Source organism: Diceros bicornis, chromosome 18 (genome assembly GCF_020826845.1).
Source record: "Diceros bicornis minor isolate mBicDic1 chromosome 18, mDicBic1.mat.cur, whole genome shotgun sequence".
NCBI lineage: Eukaryota > Metazoa > Chordata > Mammalia > Perissodactyla > Rhinocerotidae > Diceros > Diceros bicornis.
This window is the reverse complement of record NC_080757.1, coordinates 28183919-28203674: the sequence shown is the minus strand read 5'-3', so window position 1 is coordinate 28203674 and position 19756 is coordinate 28183919. Positions and strand designations below refer to the sequence as shown.

General features: G+C 38.8%; 2 protein-coding genes across 4 annotated transcripts in view; one reads left to right on the top strand and one right to left on the bottom strand.

Moving 5' to 3' along the window:
- The window catches only part of CLTC (clathrin heavy chain), a 65451-nt gene extending 57051 nt beyond the window's left edge, over positions 1-8400 (top strand). Inside the window, exons 30-33 of one of the 2 annotated variants that reach the window (XM_058560512.1) lie at positions 35-256; positions 1507-1527; positions 5461-5536; positions 7363-8400. In XM_058560512.1, coding sequence (XP_058416495.1) covers positions 35-256; positions 1507-1527; positions 5461-5536; positions 7363-7487 — 444 coding nt within the window. In that variant the 3' untranslated portion in view covers positions 7488-8400. The remainder of the gene's footprint in view (positions 1-34; positions 257-1506; positions 1528-5460; positions 5537-7362) is intronic. The other variant, XM_058560513.1, reaches the window with a different exon arrangement.
- Positions 8401-12628: 4228 nt separating this feature from the next.
- PTRH2 (peptidyl-tRNA hydrolase 2) lies at positions 12629-19454 on the bottom strand. Of its 2 annotated transcripts, XM_058560519.1 has the most exons (5): positions 18595-19454; positions 18281-18443; positions 15783-15817; positions 13431-13824; positions 12629-13274 (listed from the first exon to the last, which is right to left on the bottom strand). In XM_058560519.1, the coding sequence occupies exons 4-5, from the start codon at positions 13431-13433 to the stop codon at positions 12735-12737; spliced, it is 543 nt and encodes a 180-aa protein (XP_058416502.1). In that variant the 5' UTR covers positions 13434-13824; positions 15783-15817; positions 18281-18443; positions 18595-19454; the 3' UTR covers positions 12629-12734. The 2 variants fall into 2 exon arrangements, with proteins under 2 accessions (XP_058416502.1, XP_058416503.1); XM_058560520.1 differs by lacking the exons at positions 13431-13824; positions 18595-19454 and having other exon boundaries at positions 18281-18535.
- Between the last annotated feature and the right edge of the window lie 302 nt (positions 19455-19756).

Below are 19756 nucleotides of genomic sequence, written 5' to 3'. Positions count from 1 at the left end.
TTAATGTTTGACCTTCATACTTTCCTTTGAATAGGATGCAATGCAGTATGCCTCTGAATCTAAAGATACTGAGTTGGCTGAAGAGCTCCTACAGTGGTTTTTGCAGGAAGAAAAAAGAGAGTGCTTTGGAGCTTGTCTCTTTACCTGTTATGATCTTTTAAGGCCAGATGTTGTCCTGGAAACTGCATGGAGGCACAATATCATGGATTTTGCCATGCCCTATTTCATCCAGGTCATGAAGGAATACTTGACAAAGGTAATGGCACCTCTTGAGTATATTCTGAATTAATTATCTTGAGGATATGTAAAATTCCATGGGCATACTTATTTTTCTAATATTTTTTTTCTAGTAGAAGTCATTTAGTTGATCATAAAATATTCCTTCTCTCCAGAAATTTTTAATATCTGACAAATGACATTGAATGGAAAGCAAACTCAAACATAACTTGTCAGAATGTTTACCCTCAATGTGTTTCTGAGGGTGAATAGTATTACTTCTATATTGTATGTTTGGTTTTCTTCTTTTTAAACATTTGATAAAATTTTTTTTTTTCAAAATAACATCTTTCTCAAATCAGTTCTTGTAACTCAAAATGTCCACAACTAGTAGTGTAGATTCCCTTTTATTTGGTTGGTTCTTGACTTTAATATGTATGCCCATTTCCCCTGGGGAAGCTACATATATATTCTTAGCATCCTGTTAATCTTTCTCAATGTTTTGATAGTTTAACCCCTAATTTAAAAATATCATAGGTTAACAATTAATGACACATTTCCTAAAAGCGCATAAAACAAGCTGTGGGGGTATAATCCTCTTATAAAATTCACTTATTCATCTTAGTGTCCCTTTTTGGTGTTAGAATTTTTTTTACTTACCCTATTCTCAAGTTACTAGCTTGCTTGCTATAGAACATTTTAAAGTGGTCTTAAAGGATCCGTTTCGTTAAAGCAAAACTTACTTATTAAAATCAGAGTTTCACATCTGATCTCTTCAGCATGCCTAAGTAAAGGGGGAAAAAGCACTAACAACCCCCAGTACACTGAATATTTCCTTAGGCTGCCATCTAATTAGATGCCATTGTGTTCAGTTATAATTTTGTAAGAATTAACATTTTCTGTGTATAAACTTCTGAAAGTCCAATGTAAGAGAAAAACCAGTTGCCTTATCTTCGCCATAGCGAGAACAGCTTCTTTCCTTATGCATAATGCCAACTTGTGAGACCTGGCTCTAAGCTTCTGTTAACCGAAGTGCTGTAAATTTTACTAGCGATTAAGCTGCTTTCTTTCACACTGACTCTAGCATAAATTCTTCTGCAATAAGCTCTGAAGTTAAAAAAATATATATTCTAAAATTTGCTTCCAGTATGCCCTTTATTTTCACTTTTCTTATACCTTTTTTAGTGGTTAGATGTTTCTCCCCTAAACTTTTGTTGCTGATTCTACCTTTTTATGCTCAATATGGAATTTGATTTTTTTCTAAGCTGCACCTTCTGAATTCCTTTGCAGGTTGATGCAATAAAGGAAAAGGTGAAAGTTGATTCTTTTCCATCTTTAAGTCTGGAGGACTAAGTCTAAGGAATTTGCATGATTTTTTTTCCTTCCTTTTCTACACTGCTGCTGCTGCTTTTTCCTCCCCAATAAATTTCCACTAAAGCCTCTGCAAGTCCCTTGAAACATAACTACAGTAGAGCTATAGGACATTAGTAGATGTTTGCTACTAATCGGCTAATAGGCCTTAGGAAGGGCAGGAGGCTAATCAGTAGTTGGTTCACAGTCTCTCTTAAATATGTTATTTAAAACTGAGCATGGTGAGTTTCCATATTAATTCCAAAGTTTCAGGAAATTTCTCTTCCCTGTCAGGGTATCTGGACCATAATAGGATTTTCTTAATACTCTAAATAAATTGAAACAGCCTCTGGTGTTATTTTGTTAGCTTGCCTGACAGTTGCTGAATTTACATATGTATATACATGCCCTAAAAGGCTTTTTGGTTTTTTTTTTTTGGTATCGAAGGACTGTGATCCAGTTTCTGATCTCTTGATTCTTACTAATTTTTTGCTGAAAGTAGATACAAGAGATACTAGCTGCTTCCGAAGAGACTTTCCTCATGTTTCTCCAGGTGTCCAGTTCTTATGGTGGTAGTCCATATTAAATAGGAATCAAAACTTTTAATCATGAGAGTAGCTTGCTATAATTGTTGCTAAGCAACATGGATTATTTCTGTATATAATGAAGTAATATTAACATCTACTTTCTGTAATAAGGCATACCTCTGAAGCTACCTAAAATTTGCTCTCTTATTCATCTGTTGGCTTGTCCAAGGTGAAATTTAGGTACCTTTTGGTTGCTGCTTCCTTTATTGGCTTGTCTCCATCCCAATATAAATGAAACAAACTTACAATCTTATGTCTGGTATCAAATTGTGGTAAGAAAGGGTGGGACGGTAAAGGAGAGTTGAAACAAATTTAAAAGAACCAAATTGGAGTCACCATTGGAACTTAGGGCAAACCTGAGTAAAATGCATTGTGTGTGAGGCCCTTCAGCAGCTAGTAAGCAAGGCAGTTAGAAAGCGTGTGTGTGAAAAACAGGTAATTGAACTGCAGTGTAATGCATCGTTTTAAATCAAGCATGTACAATAGTCATTGCAATTACATCATACTACTTTTGAAACTCTTAAAGCATTGCTGTGGGCTGTGTGTGTTTCTTGAGAGCCTGTATAGCAACAGTCATCTTCAGATCTCACTTCTTGCTTCAGTACTTTTGCCTTTTTTTCATGCACACATACACCAAAATAACTGACTGCATGTTAACTTTTCCTCTGCAGCATATTGCAGTCTTTGTGGAAAAGCCTTTTACATTTTAGTGAATTTTCAGTAGCACAGATGGAACTGAATTCAGTGACATGCTTACCTGTAATTTTTCTTTTTAAATCCAAGGATCAGAAACTTTTGTTACAGCTCTTAACAAAAGCTTGTGTTCATAAAAGCCTTCTCTGCTTTTCTTATTTGAGCAATCTAAATTGGGTCAGTGGAAACAAATATTGGATGTTGCTTTTCCAGAGGCTGTCCCATTATATAGAAAAAGCAAAAATTTTTGCTTAGTCTGATGCTACTCCTTCAGAGTTCTTATTTTTTGTTTTTTCCTATGCCCAACCTGCCTATGTCTCTGCCTGGGCATTGTGATATTGCTAGCTCTTCTGTGTCTTCAGTGTACTTCTGTAATAGGACTTGTCTCTTCAACATCTGACTCAGACATTAACTTTTAAACATGAGTTCACTTGAGATTCTTTTCCTTAAAGGTCTGGAAATTTATTATGCAGTGGTGGCTTTTTTGTTGTTGCATTTTTCTTCTTAGAAGTTATTAATGTACACTCATCCGTATATTTTTTTGTATAACCTCTTTAGCTCACTCTTGGATACTGTTTAGGTTAGCAAACTCCATCTGACCCTTGATGGCACAAACTGTGCTTTAAAGTATATAGCTGTAAAAATTTTTGTTTTAAGTTTGGATGCCAAACAGTGGGTATTTCTCATGGTACTTATACTCCATAGTAGTCTTTAATTTGATATTGGGGTAATTCGTAACTCATGAACACTTAGGCTGTAAAACAGGAAAATAGTATACAAAAGCAAACGAACCCATCTTCCTAGGGTAGAAAAACCACATTTTACCTGAAGGTATCTACAGTCTGCCTCAGCATACTTTTCTCAGATTTTGTTCCCTGACACATTAGGATGGATTAGACCCATATTTATGATGTTTAGTATGAAATAATTAAAATATTTATAAAATACTGTCCTAACCTTAATGGCATATTTGAAGACTCAGACTATTTTATTTTATTTTTTGTGAGAAAGATCAGCCCTGAGCTAACATCCATGCTAATCCTCCTCTTTTTGCTGAGGAAGACTGGCTCTGAGCTAACATCTGTTGTCAATCCTCCTCCTTTTTTTCCCCAAAGCCCCAGTAGATAGTTGTATGTCATAGTTGCACATATTTCTAGTTGCTGTATGTGGGACGCAGCCTCAGCATGGCCAGAGAAGCGGTGCGTCAGTGCGCGCCCAGGATCCAAACCGGGGCCGCCAGCAGCGGAGCGCGTGCACTTAACCACTATGGCACGGGGCCGGCCCTCACTCTATTTTAAATAGTTTCAAATAGAAACTAGGGGCCGCTTTAACCTTTTTAGGACCTTTCATAGCTTTTTCACTGAAGTCGGCATGTCTTTTTTTGTGAGTGATTTTTCGCTGTTGACCTTTCTGAAGAACATGCAGTGAACATTCATAAAAAGTTCCTTCCTGCACTCTGCCCCCCATCTCATCCAGCACACTTACGACTTTTAAAACCACTAGTAATAGATAACACTGAGATTTGAAGTTTAGTTTTACTTCAGGTATGATGATAGACCAATTATAAGGCTTTGGAGATTTCAACTTTTAAATATAGTTTAAAAGATAGTATAGTTTAAAAGGTAAATGGAAGTTGTACAGTGGAGATTGCCTAATCCCAGTGTCCTAATGTCACCTCTCCCCGGTTCTTCACGGAATTACAGAATCAAATCATTTTAATGTTAGTCCTAGAAGAAAGTTTGCAGATGATCTCCTTCAGCCATCTCATTATATAGACAAGGAAATTTGAGAGTCAGTGCAGTGGTTTGCCAAGGTCACACAACTAATTAGTGGAAGGACCTATGTATTGCAGCTCCTTTTTTTCACCAATACATTTGGACTCCTCTACAGTATTATTTCTGTTTGATATTATCCACTTTAGAGTAGCTAGCATATAATAGCCATTTACTTCTTTGGCTTAATAAAAGCAAAAAATTTCTTCCTCAAAGAAGTTGGGGCAAAATCAGGCATTCCTAGGTGGTACTTAGAAAATAGAGCATTAAAACATGCGGCCTGTCTTTATATAATAAAGATCAAATATGGAGCCATTTGAGTCTTAAACTTCAGTCTGTACCTGTAACCAATATCGACAGAAGCTGTGCACAATTGGCAAAAGATAGCTTATTCTGCACAAGTACCTGTTCACTCATCAGACTCACTTCACTTTTTTTGAATTCCATTTCCTTTGGGGAGGGAATTTTTGCTGGGTCGTGAGTTCATTATTATTACTATTATTATCTTTGGTAGGGTTTAAACGTCATTTGAAAACGTGGTTCCCTCTCGTTATCTCCCTCCCTCAGGCCGGCTGCATCCTAGCATGCCCAGTTTTAGCCTGGCGTGAGCTTTTATGGCATTTATAAATCCCTCCTTCCTGAGGGTTTATAATGACAGTGCTAAAAATCACCTTGACTCAAGTGTGAACATTGCCATTGAATTTGAGGGGGCCTGAGAATGTTCTTTCTGGTCTGTTTTATTTTGACAAAATTTAACATACTAAGGCTTTTCCACTTTCTGCCATAAACCTAGGTTTAGAATACTTTTGAGGTGCTAAGTAATACTGCCTGTTTTTCTCCAGGTGGATAAATTAGATGCTTCAGAATCACTGAGAAAAGAAGAAGAACAAGCTACAGAGACACAACCTATTGTTTATGGTAATCTCTGTCTTTTTAACCTCACAGAAATATAGTAGACAAACTTTCTACTTTCATTCTTTAGGGATTCTACGTCAAAATAGAAATATAAACTTGTAAAGTGCAAAAGCCTCGCTGAGTTAAGGAATAATTCCCTCTACCGTCATTTTTTTCTGAAAACAGTTTGAAAGCAGGCATTGACATTCAGTAAGAAAATCTTAAATGCAAAGATAATCTCAGTAGTCACTTAAGATCATAAGTTTTCCTATGGCCTGGTCACTGATTGATTTATTCATAACTTACTAAAAACTTATTCATAAATTACTAAAAAAGAAGTATTGATGAATTGAATTTTCAGAAGTGTGAAAGGTGAGAGATTATGCCAATGCTGTCTTTATTATGCTTTATGTAAAGAGTACATCCTCTCTTTAGATTCTAACTGGGACAGAGAACTGGGTCGAGTTTCCATTTGAGAACTTTCCAGAGAGATAGGATAGTCAAACTCTCAGTGAATGTTTAAAGCATTTTAATTTCTTACACATGCATGTCTGAACTACTTCCCCTTTCCATTTCACTCTTGCTGAACAAATTCATTTGAAAAATGAATTTGAAGGGTATAGGTTATAACACTATAACCAGGTGTTCTTTGGAGGAGGGCATAAAATTATGGCCACTCTATCTCAACCTGCTAAAGGAAATGATACTATACAAATATAGCATTATCTCCTTTTTACCATAGACAAAAAGGACTTTGGAAATTTAGTGGACCAGGGTAGTTTTGATCAAGTTGGAGAAGATATAGTAGATTCTTAGGGATGGGAGCAAGATGTTTGACATATTTGAGATAGGAAACAGTAAGAACAAAAACAGGGTGGGTTAATAATTTGGGGGCATCTACTGAATTTGGCTTGCCCTCAGGGTGTTTAAATGGATAGTCCTTGTAGGCAGTTGAAAATGGGGTTTGAATTTCAAGATAGATGTCAATATCACGGTTAGAAGTGATTTTTATAAACTGCTAGTTTCCAAAAAGAATTTGCTCACTAAAGACGGGTTTTGGTTGTTATTCAGAGAAAGGAGAGACACGAGGTCACTTGTGCTGGGAGAAATCTTGGTCTAGGTTTACATTCTAGTGGGAGATAGAGTACTTTTTTGAGGGGAGTGGGGAGAGGTGTTATGTATTTTCTCCCTCTAAATAAGCCAGGTTCTCTACAGATTGTTTTCTTGGTGTGGTCAACAACTATTTAAACTTCATAAGAGTATTAACGTAGTATTTGAAAGAGGTTGTATGCTTTAATGTATTTCATACCTAATGCATAGTTGAGTGGGTCTTGTTATTTTTGATTGCTTTCTCTAAGTTAGTACTGGATTCTTTGCTAGAAATGTGTTAGGTTTCATTACCATTTAGACATGCTTAAACTAGAAATGTAATTCTAACTTTTTAAGTTGAGTTGTGTTAAAAGCATGTCCATTAAAAAATTAAGTTTTCCTGTGCTGATTATATTTCACCAAATACCATGGGGTGATAGGCTTATTGGCAGATGTCTTGCCCAGTCATGTCAAGCATGCATGTGCATATTGCTTTAAATGATATCAAGTAACATAGTTACTGTTAGAGTTCTGGCCCTCCGCCCTGCACTGTTTGTTGGCTTTTTTAGGCAGGACCTTTCTTAGCGTGACTGTCATGCCAAAATTGTGACAGTGAAAAGTGCCCCTGCAAAACTCATTCTAAATAAGTTGTGATTATGTCACTAGAGTAGGGGAGATTGGAGTGTGATAGTTTTACAATACTAACAGTTTCTCCCACCTCCTTGTCCCCTACCCCTGCTCCTTTGTGTTTTCTTCTTTAGGTCAGCCCCAGTTGATGCTGACAGCAGGACCCAGTGTTGCAGTCCCTCCCCAGGCACCTTTTGGCTATGGTTATACTGCACCACCCTATGGGCAGCCACAGCCTGGCTTTGGGTACAGCATGTGAGACGGAAAGCTGATCCTGTAGTCACCTATTTTCGTACTGAAACATCGTCTCTACCCACTTCTCAGTTTATAATGGGAAAAACAGGCACATGTTCTTGTAACCTTTATTTCATGAAGGACTACTTTTTGTTTCTAACTATAAACTTTGATCACCTATGTTAAAAGCTTATTTCACATTCCGCATCATTTTAGAATTTATTTTCAAAGGGGAATAGTTTCAATGTTTTATTCACTTGCGCTTTTTTTCTTCCCCCTCATTCTTTGAAGAACTGCTTAATATTCAATCTGTTGTGAAGAACCTGATTTGCACTCTGTAGTGTTTAAAGAAAAAAAAAACTCTAATATTGAATCTCTTAAATTTAGTGTATGTAAACAGCTTACAATATGTATTGTCTAAATGCATTTAAATCTTTTATTCAAAAAAAAGCTAAAGCAAAAATATTGGTATGTGACCATGCAAGACTGTCAGTGCTAACAAAGACAACACTAATCAGCATATCCTACATTGGATTGCAGTGCTCTCCAAATTATTTGAAAAATGCATTACAGACAACTTGCCTGACTTAAATGAGCATAAAAGGCCCTCTAACCTATGCAGGTTTCCTCATTACGCATATAGAAAATGCTAGTGTGTTTTTGCTCACTTCATATGTAACAGGTGCCCTTATATTGTGCTGTATCCTGTGCTTTTTCTGTGGGACCATTCCATTCAGGAACAAAGAGCACCATGATTCCAATCTGTGTGTATTTACTAACCCTTCCCTGAGGTTTGTGTATGTTGGATATTGTGGTGTTTTAGATCACTGAGTGTACAGAAGAGAGAATTCAAACAAAATATTGCTGTTATTCAGTTTTGTTTGTGGAATTTGAAATTACTCAAATTTAAAATAAATTACTGGACTGTGGAAATAACATGTAGAATGGCAGTTTTAATTAAATACCTCTCAAACGTAAAGCAAAAAAACCATGGTTTTGGTAGTTTCATATTGGATACTGAGGCAGTATCGGGAGGTGTGAAAGCAGAAGTGGAATGAGGATTGGGACATGTGAAAACACTGCATTACATCATGTACATTTGTGTAGTTAATAAGGTACATGCAGTAGTCCTAACCAGTCAGTACTATAGTGGGCTGCATTTTGGCTAACACCATCATTTTAAAAAGTGGCACTTTAGGTTTTTATCTAAGCATTTCATTTAAATGAACAGATCACAGATGTTAAATTATAGTAACTGGAGATAAAAGTATATAAGCCTGTAGTTAACATGCTGTTCCTTGCCATGAATTGTAAGGGTCCCCAAATTACGAGAAGTTTAAGTTGATTTTTTTTTTTTTTTAACTAGTAGTTGTTTGAACCCAACCCTTTCTGCTTATGGCTAAGAATGTTATTTTAAATTCATTTCACTGTTAATCCTCAGTAGAGTTAGAGAGCCCCCTACCTAGGCTTGTATTGCTCTATAACTCTAATATTTCAGGCAAATGACCATAAGCTCCACAGAAGGGTTTTTAAAAACTTAGAATTCCTGCCCTTATCCACCTTTCATTCCCCCTCCCCCCGCATTTTCCTATAGGAAATTATAGTATCAGTGGGAAAACCCCATTTCCTTTTTTGGTTTGTCATGGTGGAAACATCTTGCTGTTCAGGCCCTGTGTACTTCTGTTTCTGCTGGATCTCTGCCCCCTTTCTTCATTGTAATCAAAATCAAGAGGGAGAACAGTAATGGTCCTTGGGAGCTCACTGTTTTCAGAGTCAAGATTTGTTCTCCTGGACCTTTCCCATACTTGCAATCAACTGGTTTTTATCAATGGAATAATAAGTCTCTCTTTTCCCTTCCCTGATAGAAACAAGTTTAAATACCTTTTTTTTTTTTTTTTTGGTGAGGAAGACTGAGCTAACATCCGTTGCCAGTCTTGCTCTTTTTGCTGGCCCTGAGCTCACATCCATGCCTCCTCTACTTTGTATGTGGGATGCTGCCACAGCATGGTCTAATGAGCAGTGTGTATGTCCAGGCCTGGGATCCAAACCCGTGAGCCCCGGGGCACTGAAACAGAGCGTATGAACTGAACCACTATGCCACCGGGCTGGACCCTAAAATACTTTAGTAAAGGTTTTCTTTTAGCATACTTAAGAAATTTTTTTTAAACAACAAAAAAGCCCCATTTTAATCTGATGCTATGTCCTGTGATACTGAGTTGCCGCTTAAGTACCATCTATAATGGGCTACACGGTCGGTCATGCATTGCTTGACAATGGGGATACGTTCTGTGAGATGCATTGTTAGGCAATTTTGTTGTTGTGCGAACATCATGGAGTGTACTTACACAAACCTAGATGGTATAGTCTACTACACACCTAGGGTACTAATCTCGTGGGACCACTGTCGTATATGCAGTCCATCATTGACCAAAACGTCATTATATGATGCAGGACGATTCTTAAATAGCCTTTTCAGATACGGTGGTTAGTTGAAATGTGGAATCTTAAACCATAAATGAGAAGTTTTTATTAAAATCCACTGATCTATCTTTACTTTGATCTTTTACCCATGCATGATTTGTACCTTCATGTATAGATTGTGTGGAAAACACTGATTTCCTAAGTTACACAGTTCTAAATGTTGACACATTATATTTTTAAAAACCTTATTTGTGAGGAACACTAATCTTATGGGAAAAATCTTAAGTTTTGAGAAGCTTGGAGGAGAGGCAGATACAAGTTTTCCAAAATACTGTCAGTTGTTTTCCTTGAAGTGATTGGCTTATTTAATTTGTGAGGAAATATCTGCCAAACACCTAGATCTGGACAGCTAGACTTTGTCACTTCTTGCAAGTAAAAATGTTTCATGACAAAAGCAGCTGGTTCAGCTCACGACTCAGCCACACAAGTCTTTTTCCTCAAGACAACAGTCATACTTCGGAGTGCACCAGAAGTGTTTGTTACACAGAATATTAAGGCAAATAGTCAAGGGTCAAATTTAATGATAATTTTGTTACTGCTTCAAGGACATGTAAGTGAAGCTTTTTTTTAGTGTGAGTGTAGGGCAGTGAAAATTACAATGACTACTTGTACAAATAGGTGCCCCTGCCTTGATTTGTGAAAGGTCCCAGCAGTTTTACCCACCATTGCTTTTGTATCATCGGTGCAAATGTCAACACAGTGAAGAAAAAAATAATGTTAGTATTAGGAAAATAGTTTTGACCCCCAGAAATTGTCTTAGAGGCCCCAGAGGCCCCACAGGTTCTGTAGAATAAACTTTGAGAACTATAAGACTATGAACCCTATAAAATAAATACTATGTACAGATGAACTAGAAATAAGCATCACATATTTCCAGAACTTGTATACTATTCATCCTAGTAGATATGCCATGACTTATTACAATTACTTGAATCAGCCACAGCAGGCCATCCTGTTGGGAATGCGCTTTGAACTTGGAGCTATCAGTCTCTGAGGCAAGCCTCAGAAATTACCTGAGCCAGAATCATGCATTTAGGATTGATTTCTCTTCAACTCAGTTACATACTGTTGCATCACTTTCGAATTCAGTATAAACATTCTATTTAGAAACAGTTGCTACTGTGGCATCATTCACAGTTGCAACTTCTCCTGTGCTGTCATATATATGCCAGTGTAAACTGTGAAACTGACCAAATATCAGCACCTTTAAGACTAACTGGCCACAGTAGTCTTTAGTGTTCTGCCCACAGACTCCACTGACCTTAGACTTTGAAGTTGTGCTATCATGCTGCTTATGTCGAAATTTAACTGCTAGCTGATGCTAATTGTTGAAGTTAACCATGGAGAGTTGGAGCCACTTCCCATGTGGCTGTTAGCAAAATTCGCCCTGGCATCATCATAGTTCTTAGGGATATACTGAATTTAGAAATACTGTCGGGGCCGGCCCCATGGCTTAGTGGTTAAGTGCACGTGCTCCGCTACTGGTGGCCCGGGTTCAGATCCCGGGCGCGCACCGACGCACCACTTCTCCGGCCATGCTGAGGCCGTGTCCCACATACAGCAACTAGAAGGCTGTGCAACTATGACATACAACTATCTACTGGGGCTTTGGGGGGGGGGGAGGAGGAAGATTGGCAATAGATGTTAGCTCAGAGCCGGTCTTCCTCAGCAAAAAGAGGAGGATTAGCATGGATGTTAGCTCAGGGCTGATCTTCCTCACAAAAAAAATAAATAAAACTGTAAAAAAAAAAAAAAAAGAAATAACTGTCAGGATCCTCCTAAAAGGTTTTCAGGAAAAATGGCTTTTTGCAAGAAGTCAGAAAGCTATGTGGCTTTTCAGAGCTGGAAACTTCTTCATATTCTGGGCAGCTGTATGGTAATTATTGGAATTATGTCATGCTAAGTGTATAAAGAGGGAAATAAAAGTGCCCTTAAATAATTGAATTGTCTAGTTCTTTAAGTTCTAGGTAAAGAAACAGTGAGATGTTGGGATGACACTACATTCACTTCTTCCCAATTACCATAAACTCATACATGGGCCCATTACCACCTTCAAGGTCCATACACGTCACTTCACAAGTTTCAATGCCTTCACTGTTAGGAAAGGGGGGAGGCAAAGGAATTTTTATAGGCTATGATATAGAACCTCTGCGGAGAACATCTGGCCAGTGTTGGTCAGGGGAAAAGAACATGAAACACCGCACAGGTGGGTTATATCAATGCTATAAAACCTCAACTCTGATACATAAAGAAAAAATCCAGGAAGTTACATTCTAAACCACAACACTCTCACTGTGGATGGCTATAACATGATCTATTAATAATTGTGGGTGGCTATACTATATCTATTAATGAAGTAGGCTATCAATCATGCAAAAAGTGACAGCAGGAAAACAAACGGTAGTTTGCATTCAATGGGAATACCCTTGAATCCCTGATCCTCCGAGGGGTACAGCAACATAGTCTCGGGGAAGAAAAAGAGCTCAACACAGAAACCTAACCACGCATAGGAAATTTTCCTGTTCATAATCTAATTTTGTTGTGACCTGTTTCTCTCATCTTAAATATTTTTGGTTTAGCACCTATCACTTGAACCACCAGGACCATTTAACCAACTTTTTTTTTATTTTTACCCAAGGTAACTTAACTATATCATGCCAAGTACATAATAGAAGAACACAGAAATGGATTTTCATCTCAAGAATACTGAAGTTGGGACATTCAACTTTTATTGTTAGAATTTGACAGTTTCAAACACTTGTGGTGGTGGGACCATCATACAAAATTCCACCTAGTAAAGTTTTAGGTGACCAGTGACTTTGTCAATTAGGTCTGCTGGTCCTGGCCCAATTCCTAGGACAGTTCGAGAGCCTGGTGCAATCTGAGTACGTCCAGCATCTTGGATTAAACTTACAGTCAGTCCCAGCATTTTTGCATGGGTCAATAATTCAACCAGAGTTTCTTCATCAGGGGCTTTGACTACCACTTTGGGCTGGCCACAGTATTCCCACTGTTGAAGCAATTCAGGGTTTCTCCTTTGAATTTGCTGGTAGGCAGAAACAGCAGCATGAGAGCACTGGGCAGCCACTTTCCCTTTTCCCATCTTCAAGTCATTTCGAACCACAAGAATCATTTTGTACTCCCCACTCTCTCCTAAGATGCTTGCTTCAGTTCCAGTCTCCATGTCTGTCTTGCTCACCGAGCTTTTGGGGGTCAGCCCAAAGTGTGCACGGAGGCCCCAGCCCAGGAACATGCCACAAACAACTCCAGCAGCCAAGCTGAGTGCACCAGGATGAGCCAAATATTCCATAACCAAGGATCTGGAGAGCATCTTAAAGGAAAGGAAAAAAGCTCACTATCTAGCAGTGAAAAGTTAGAGGCTTATCAGATAAAACACCCTGCCAGTATATACAAGCAGCAACATTTTAAAACTATATGAGGTCACCCAGGAAAAAGGCAAAACATATTTTGGGTCTTATGAGTGTACCATTTTTTCTCCTCTGTGTACTAGAAAAGATTCAAGAATACAGGTGAAGGGGGCCGCCAGGTGGCGTAGCGGTTAAGTTCGTGTGCTCTACTTTGGCGATTTGGCGTTCGCAAGTTCGGATCCCAGGTGCAGACCTACTCCCCACTCATCGAGCCATGCTGTGGTGGCATCCCATATACAATATAGAGGAAGACTGGCAACAGATGTTAGCTCAGGGCAAATCTTCCTCACCAAAAAAAAAAAAAAAGACAACAGGTGAAGCAGTTTAGGTCATTTTGAATCTCAAAGTGAAGAGTATCTCTGGTTCTTGGATACAACAAAGCTCTGTTCCTCAGTCTTCTCTAAGTCGTGTGGAGAAAGGAAATGTTCTGTTTTACCAAGATGCCTAAAGGATCTAAAGAAACCAAAAATAACTCATCCCTTTTCTGGAATATAGTGCTTATTTGTGTCTTTGTAACGCAGTGGGTCTCAATTGGGGATGGTACCAACCCCTCAGACAAGTTCCTGGCTGTCACAATAATGGGGCTAGAGTGAAGTGCACTGCTGATATTTACTAGACCTGAGCATGGAATGCTAAAAGTCTTACAAAGTGCAGATTTATCCCACTGGACATTATTGTAGGTGAAAAACTGTTAATACTTGAGACTATTAAAACCTGAGTTTGATATATGAACACAAAGTATTTTTTGCATAGTTTTAATATACACTGAATTTACCAAAAGTGTAACTATCATATAAAACAAAGGAAAATCATCCTTTATTATTTTAGAAATTCCTGTTACCCCAGCAAAGCTGTTCATGGTATTAGAGTCACCACTAAAACACCTATATCAGTCTACATTTGAGACTGTTGGATTCATAATGCTTTCTGTGTATGTATAGGCACAAACAACCATCAGTTTTTTCTTTTTCTAGTGGAATAGTATCTAAGCATCTATATATTGAAATACATGTGTTGTATGTGGGACGCTGCCACAGCATGGCTTCACCAGCAGTGTGTAGGTCTGCATCTGGGATCCGAACATGTGAACCCCAGGCTGCCGAAGCAGAGTGCGTGAACTTAACCACTACACCACTGGGCCAGCCCTGTTTTTTTGTCTTAAGATGGAAAGATGAGGGCCGGCACAGTGGCTTAGTGGTTAAGTGCTCGTGCTCCGCTACTGGCAGCCCGGGTTCGGATCCCGGGCGCGCACTGACGCACTGCTTCTCCAGCCATGCTGAGGCCGCGTCCCACATACAGCAACTAGAAGGCTGTGCAACTATGACATACAACTATATACTGGGGCTTTGGGGGGGAAAAAAAAAAAAGGAGGAGGATTGGCAATAGATGTTAGCTCTGAGCCGGTCTTCCTCAGCAAAAAGAGGAGGACTAGCTGGATGTTAGCTCAGGGCTGATCTTCCTCGTAAAACAATAAATAAATAAATAAAACTGTTTAAAAAAAAAAAAAGATGGAAAGATGAGTATATTTAAATGTTGAGCATATTTAACTGTCAATGGATAGAGCCAGGGAAAACGTAGGTAGATGCTCAAGATAGAGAAAGAATATTTAACTATACAAAGCACTACAGGGCCAGCCCTGTGGCTTAGTGGTTAAGTGCTCGCACTCCGATGCTGGCGTGGCTTAGCGGTTAAGTGCTCGCACTCCGATGCTGGTGGCCCGGGTTCAGATCCCGGGCGCGCACCAACGCACTGCTTCTCTGGCCATGCTGAGGCCGCGTTCCACATACAGCAACTAGAAGGATGTGCAACTATGACATACAACTATCTACTGGGGCTTTGGGGGAAAAATAAATAAATAAAAAAAATTAAAAAAAAAAAGCACTACAGGGCCGGTCCAGTGGCACAGCGGTTAAGTGCGTGTGCTCTGCTTTGGTGGCCCGGGGTTCACAGGTTCAGATCCCAGGCACACACTGATGCACCGCTTGTCAAGCCATGCTGTGGCAGTGTCCCATATAAAGTAGAGGAGGATAGGCACAGATGTTAGCCCAGGGCCAATCTTCCTCAGCAAAAAGAGGATTGGCATTGGATGTTAGCTCAGGGCTGATCTTCCTCACAAAACAAACAAAAAAACACACACAAAGCACTAGGGTGGGAGGAGACCTAAACTCCGTACAGAGGGATTTGGTGTTGCAAAGAAGGGGCACCTTTCCCAACTTGACAGTTTTAGATGCAGGTAGGACTGTGGATTTGGAGGCAGAAGTTGTTCCTTGGAGGGAGGTATACAAAAGTCAAGCTGGAGTTGAGAAGAGGAAGACTGAAATAAAAGTTGCAGCAAAACACGGCAGGATTGCAGAGGAATGTTGAAAACACGGTTAAGATTAACGATGATTTTATAATGGTACCATACTGACCTCTTGTGATTTTCTCCAGCAGTACTTAGCAGCCTCTGTATAAGTACAAATAAAGAAGAGATGACTTCATACTTCACAGAGAAAATAGAAGCCAAAAGACTAAAACCACCCAATCACTGCCTCCAAACATACAAACAAATCTGGCCACATTCTTCATTCATCCTCCCCTTCTATTACAATGGATAGTTGGATTTATCCAGGTTTGAATTTTGCTAAGAGTAAGCACCAGGACACAATGGTGTAAGGGAATTTAGAGTGAGGGCTAGAATGTTTGAAATGACAGACCACGAAATTCATATTCTTAGAGAATGATTTAAAGACAGGACGGTGATATAGAAGGATATCCATATGCTATTAAAGAACAAGTGTGATGAAGTAAGCTGGAAAGGCAGATGGCTGTGGTTAGAGAGATGCCTGGGGTTTTATTCTGGAAATGGAACATTGTAAGGTGATACAAATTCCAGAGTGTAGCTACAGGAATGGGTATCTGAAGTATAGTCAGAAGTGTGTCACTAAGCTCATATGCCTTCTCAGTTCTTTTATTTTTATGATATATTGCCGCCTTCCTTCCACAAATATTGATTGGCCCTGCTCCAGGGTCTAGGGGATACAGGAGTGCACAAAGCAGGAAAAGTCCCTTCTCTCACAGAGCTTACTTTCTAGTAGTGGTTTGGAAGTGGCCCAATCCTAATTTTGAATTTCCTTCATTTTATTTTAATAAAACTTCATGTTTTCATAGCTCAAAGCTCATTGATACTTTGAATGTATATGTCATTTGATCCACATAACTGGGAAGTTAGGATTATTTCTATACTGAAAATCAGGAAACTGAGGCCAAGAGAAGTTAAGTTAAAAAAAAAACAAATGTTTGCTGGCTTCCTATGTGCCAGGCACATACCTTGTTAGGCTAAGTATATAGTGATGAACAATACAGGCCACTGCCAGTTGTTCATAGATGGGTGGAGGAGACAGACAAATAATTACAAGGGTGGTGAATGTTATGAAAAGGTGTTGGGAAGTACATAAAAGGCTTTAGCTCAGTTTAGGAAGTCAGAGAAGGTCTCCTTGAGAATATGATACTTAAAATGCAACAAACAGTAAGAGGATAGAAGGAGGAAAGATCATTTCAGGCAGAAAGAACACCAAGTGGGAAAGCCAGAAGAGAAAAATATGGTATGTCAAATGACGTGAAAGCCGTCTAGATAGCTGAAAGATGGAGGGGAAAAGTGGCAGAGAATAAAGTGAGAACGAAGGGCAGGATACAAATCATAGAAGGCCTTCTACGCCATGTTAAACAGTTTGGAATTTACCCTAAGGACAATGGGAAGCTGCTGCAGGAAAATGATTGTTTTCTAAAAGATCACCTGGGGCTTCAGTGTAAAGAATGAATTAGAAGTTGGCAAGAACAGGTACAGGGGATCAATTAGGAGACTGCTATAATGTAATAATCCTAATAGTTAATAATTGCGAAGTATTTTGCTATTTATTAGGCATTGGCTAAACACTCTATAAGAACTGTCTCTTTTAACACCTAGCAGTCCTTTAAGGTAAATATATAATTATTATCCCCATTTTTCAGATGTGGAAATTGAGGTACAGAGACTATAAGTAGCTCACCCAACTTCACAGAGCTGGTAAGTGGTAGTCTGATTCCAGAGTCTGTGTTCTTAACACTACTCTATTTTGCCTTCCCCAGTAGTCACGATGAGATGACAGTCACTTGGACAACAGTAGGGGCAATAGGAAAGGAAAGAAGCAGCCAAGGCATGTCTCTATGATTTGGTGACTAATTGCAAGTCTGGTGATACAAGAAAGGGAGAAGTTTAGAATGACACTTAGATTTGAACAAATGGAGAATGGAGGTACTATTTACTGATGAAGAGCATTCTGGTGAAATAGCAGGTTTGAAAGTAAAAGATACTGCAATCAGTTTTAGATTATTACATTTGGTTTGACATCCTGGTTAGAGATGTCCAGCAAAAAAGAAAAAAAAAGGAGATACCATTTTAGAGGTCAGAAGAGATAAGCTTAGGCTAGAAATACAGATTTAAGAGACTTTAACATATAACCGAGGTCACCAAAGTGATGAAAGTGGATGAGACCACTGGGAAAAGTATATAGAGTAAAGAAAGAGCTAAAACAGAATCCTGAGGAAATGAACATTTAGGGACACTCAGGGATCAAAGCACAGTGATGTGGAGTGGCCATAGGTTAAGAAGGTCACATATGGTAAGCTATCAGCACCTAGTTTCAGTCCTCTTTCACTGGCATGCCTGATACGCTGACAGGGCTGTACTGACATAGTACTTTATGGCTCTAGATGCCTCTGCAGCCAGAAAAAAATTTTTTAATTCTTATTAGAACACACATTATCTCATAATGCATCTGTCATTTAGTTACAACATGATGCTTACATATTAGCAGGACTTCTCTCTGATAATGTAACAACCAGACTCCAAATTGAACGAATATTCAATTATATAAAAAAGTATACTAACCTCTATGTCAACAATTAGAAGGATTCTCTGCACCACTTTCCAGTTCACAAAGTAACCAAATATCCCATATACTAGATTTGGGTATATCTGGAGAAGGGAACTACATATAGAGGACTATAATGTGTTGGATGACAAGTTAAACCCTTTACTTCCATTATTGTTGCTATGAAAATAAAAGGAAGATATTATTAGCCTCATTTTAAAGATGAGAAAAATAAGGATCAGAGAAGCTGCTTATTCACAGTAACATAACTAAAAGAGCAATATAAAATATACTCATTTAAAGGTCATGATAGAAAACTTCTCAACTTTACCTAAAAACTACACCAAAAAGAGTCAATGGAAAAGAAAGCAGAGGGGCCGGCCCCATGGCTTAGCGGTTAAGTGCACGCACTCCCCTACTGGTGGCCCAGGTTCGTGTCCCAGGCGCGCACCGACCCACTGCTTGTCTGGCCATGCTGAGGCGGCGTCCCACATACAGCAACTAGCAGGATGTGCAACTACGACATACAATTATCTACTGGGGCTTTGGGGAGAAAAAGGGAAAAAAAAAAAGAAAGCAGAGAAAGTTTCAGAAATTTTCAAGTTTGTTTATTGCTTCTGTCTCATATCTCATGAGGTCTCTAATTCTAAAATGTTAAAATTAATACTAACATCTTTGTTCTTTAGGATGTTCTAATCTCATCAGCCTAATCAGATTATCATCTAACTCCTCTAAAAGGTGTTTCAGCCTGTCCCCTTTTCTGTGTATCTACTATACACATATTAATAAACCCAGTGCTTGAGACTAAAGTAAAAATATTCATAGCCTAACAGATAATCCTGGGCAATGATGGCACTGCAAAACAAACATGTCCTATAAAAACCTCCTCCTGGTGTCTCCTAATTCCTCTGCCAGACTGAACTCCCTTTCACTAATGCTCTTGACCCCTTTACCTCCTGAACCATGCTCCACCCATTAATCTGACTCCACTGGCTACTGCTCCTTGGTCTTTTCTAACCTAAAAAAACTTCTCCAAAATCCTCTTTGACCCTTAAACCACTGCCTCACTTTTCCTCTTCCCTTTACCTCTACACTTCAATTACCTGCCTCCCTTCCCTACTCAATGAAATTGCTAAGGAATCAGACACTTGCTAATTGCCAAATGTAGTTGCCTCATTTTAGGCCTCATCTTGAGTTTTCTGCACTACTCACTGATAACTTTAAAAACTTTCCTCCTTTGAATTCTTTAACCCAACTTGCACCCCTTCATCATCCTGATAATAGCTGATAGCTTTTTTCCACAGTCTCCTCAGGCTCTACGTCCTCTGTTTGCCCCTGATGTTACATGTTACCCAAGCTTACACATTTGGCCCTTTTTCCAGTCTATACCTACATCGTCCAATATAGTAGCCATTAGCCAAATACAGTTATTTACACTTAAATTAATTAAATAAAAATTCAGTTCTCTAGTTGCACTTAGTCACACTTCAGGC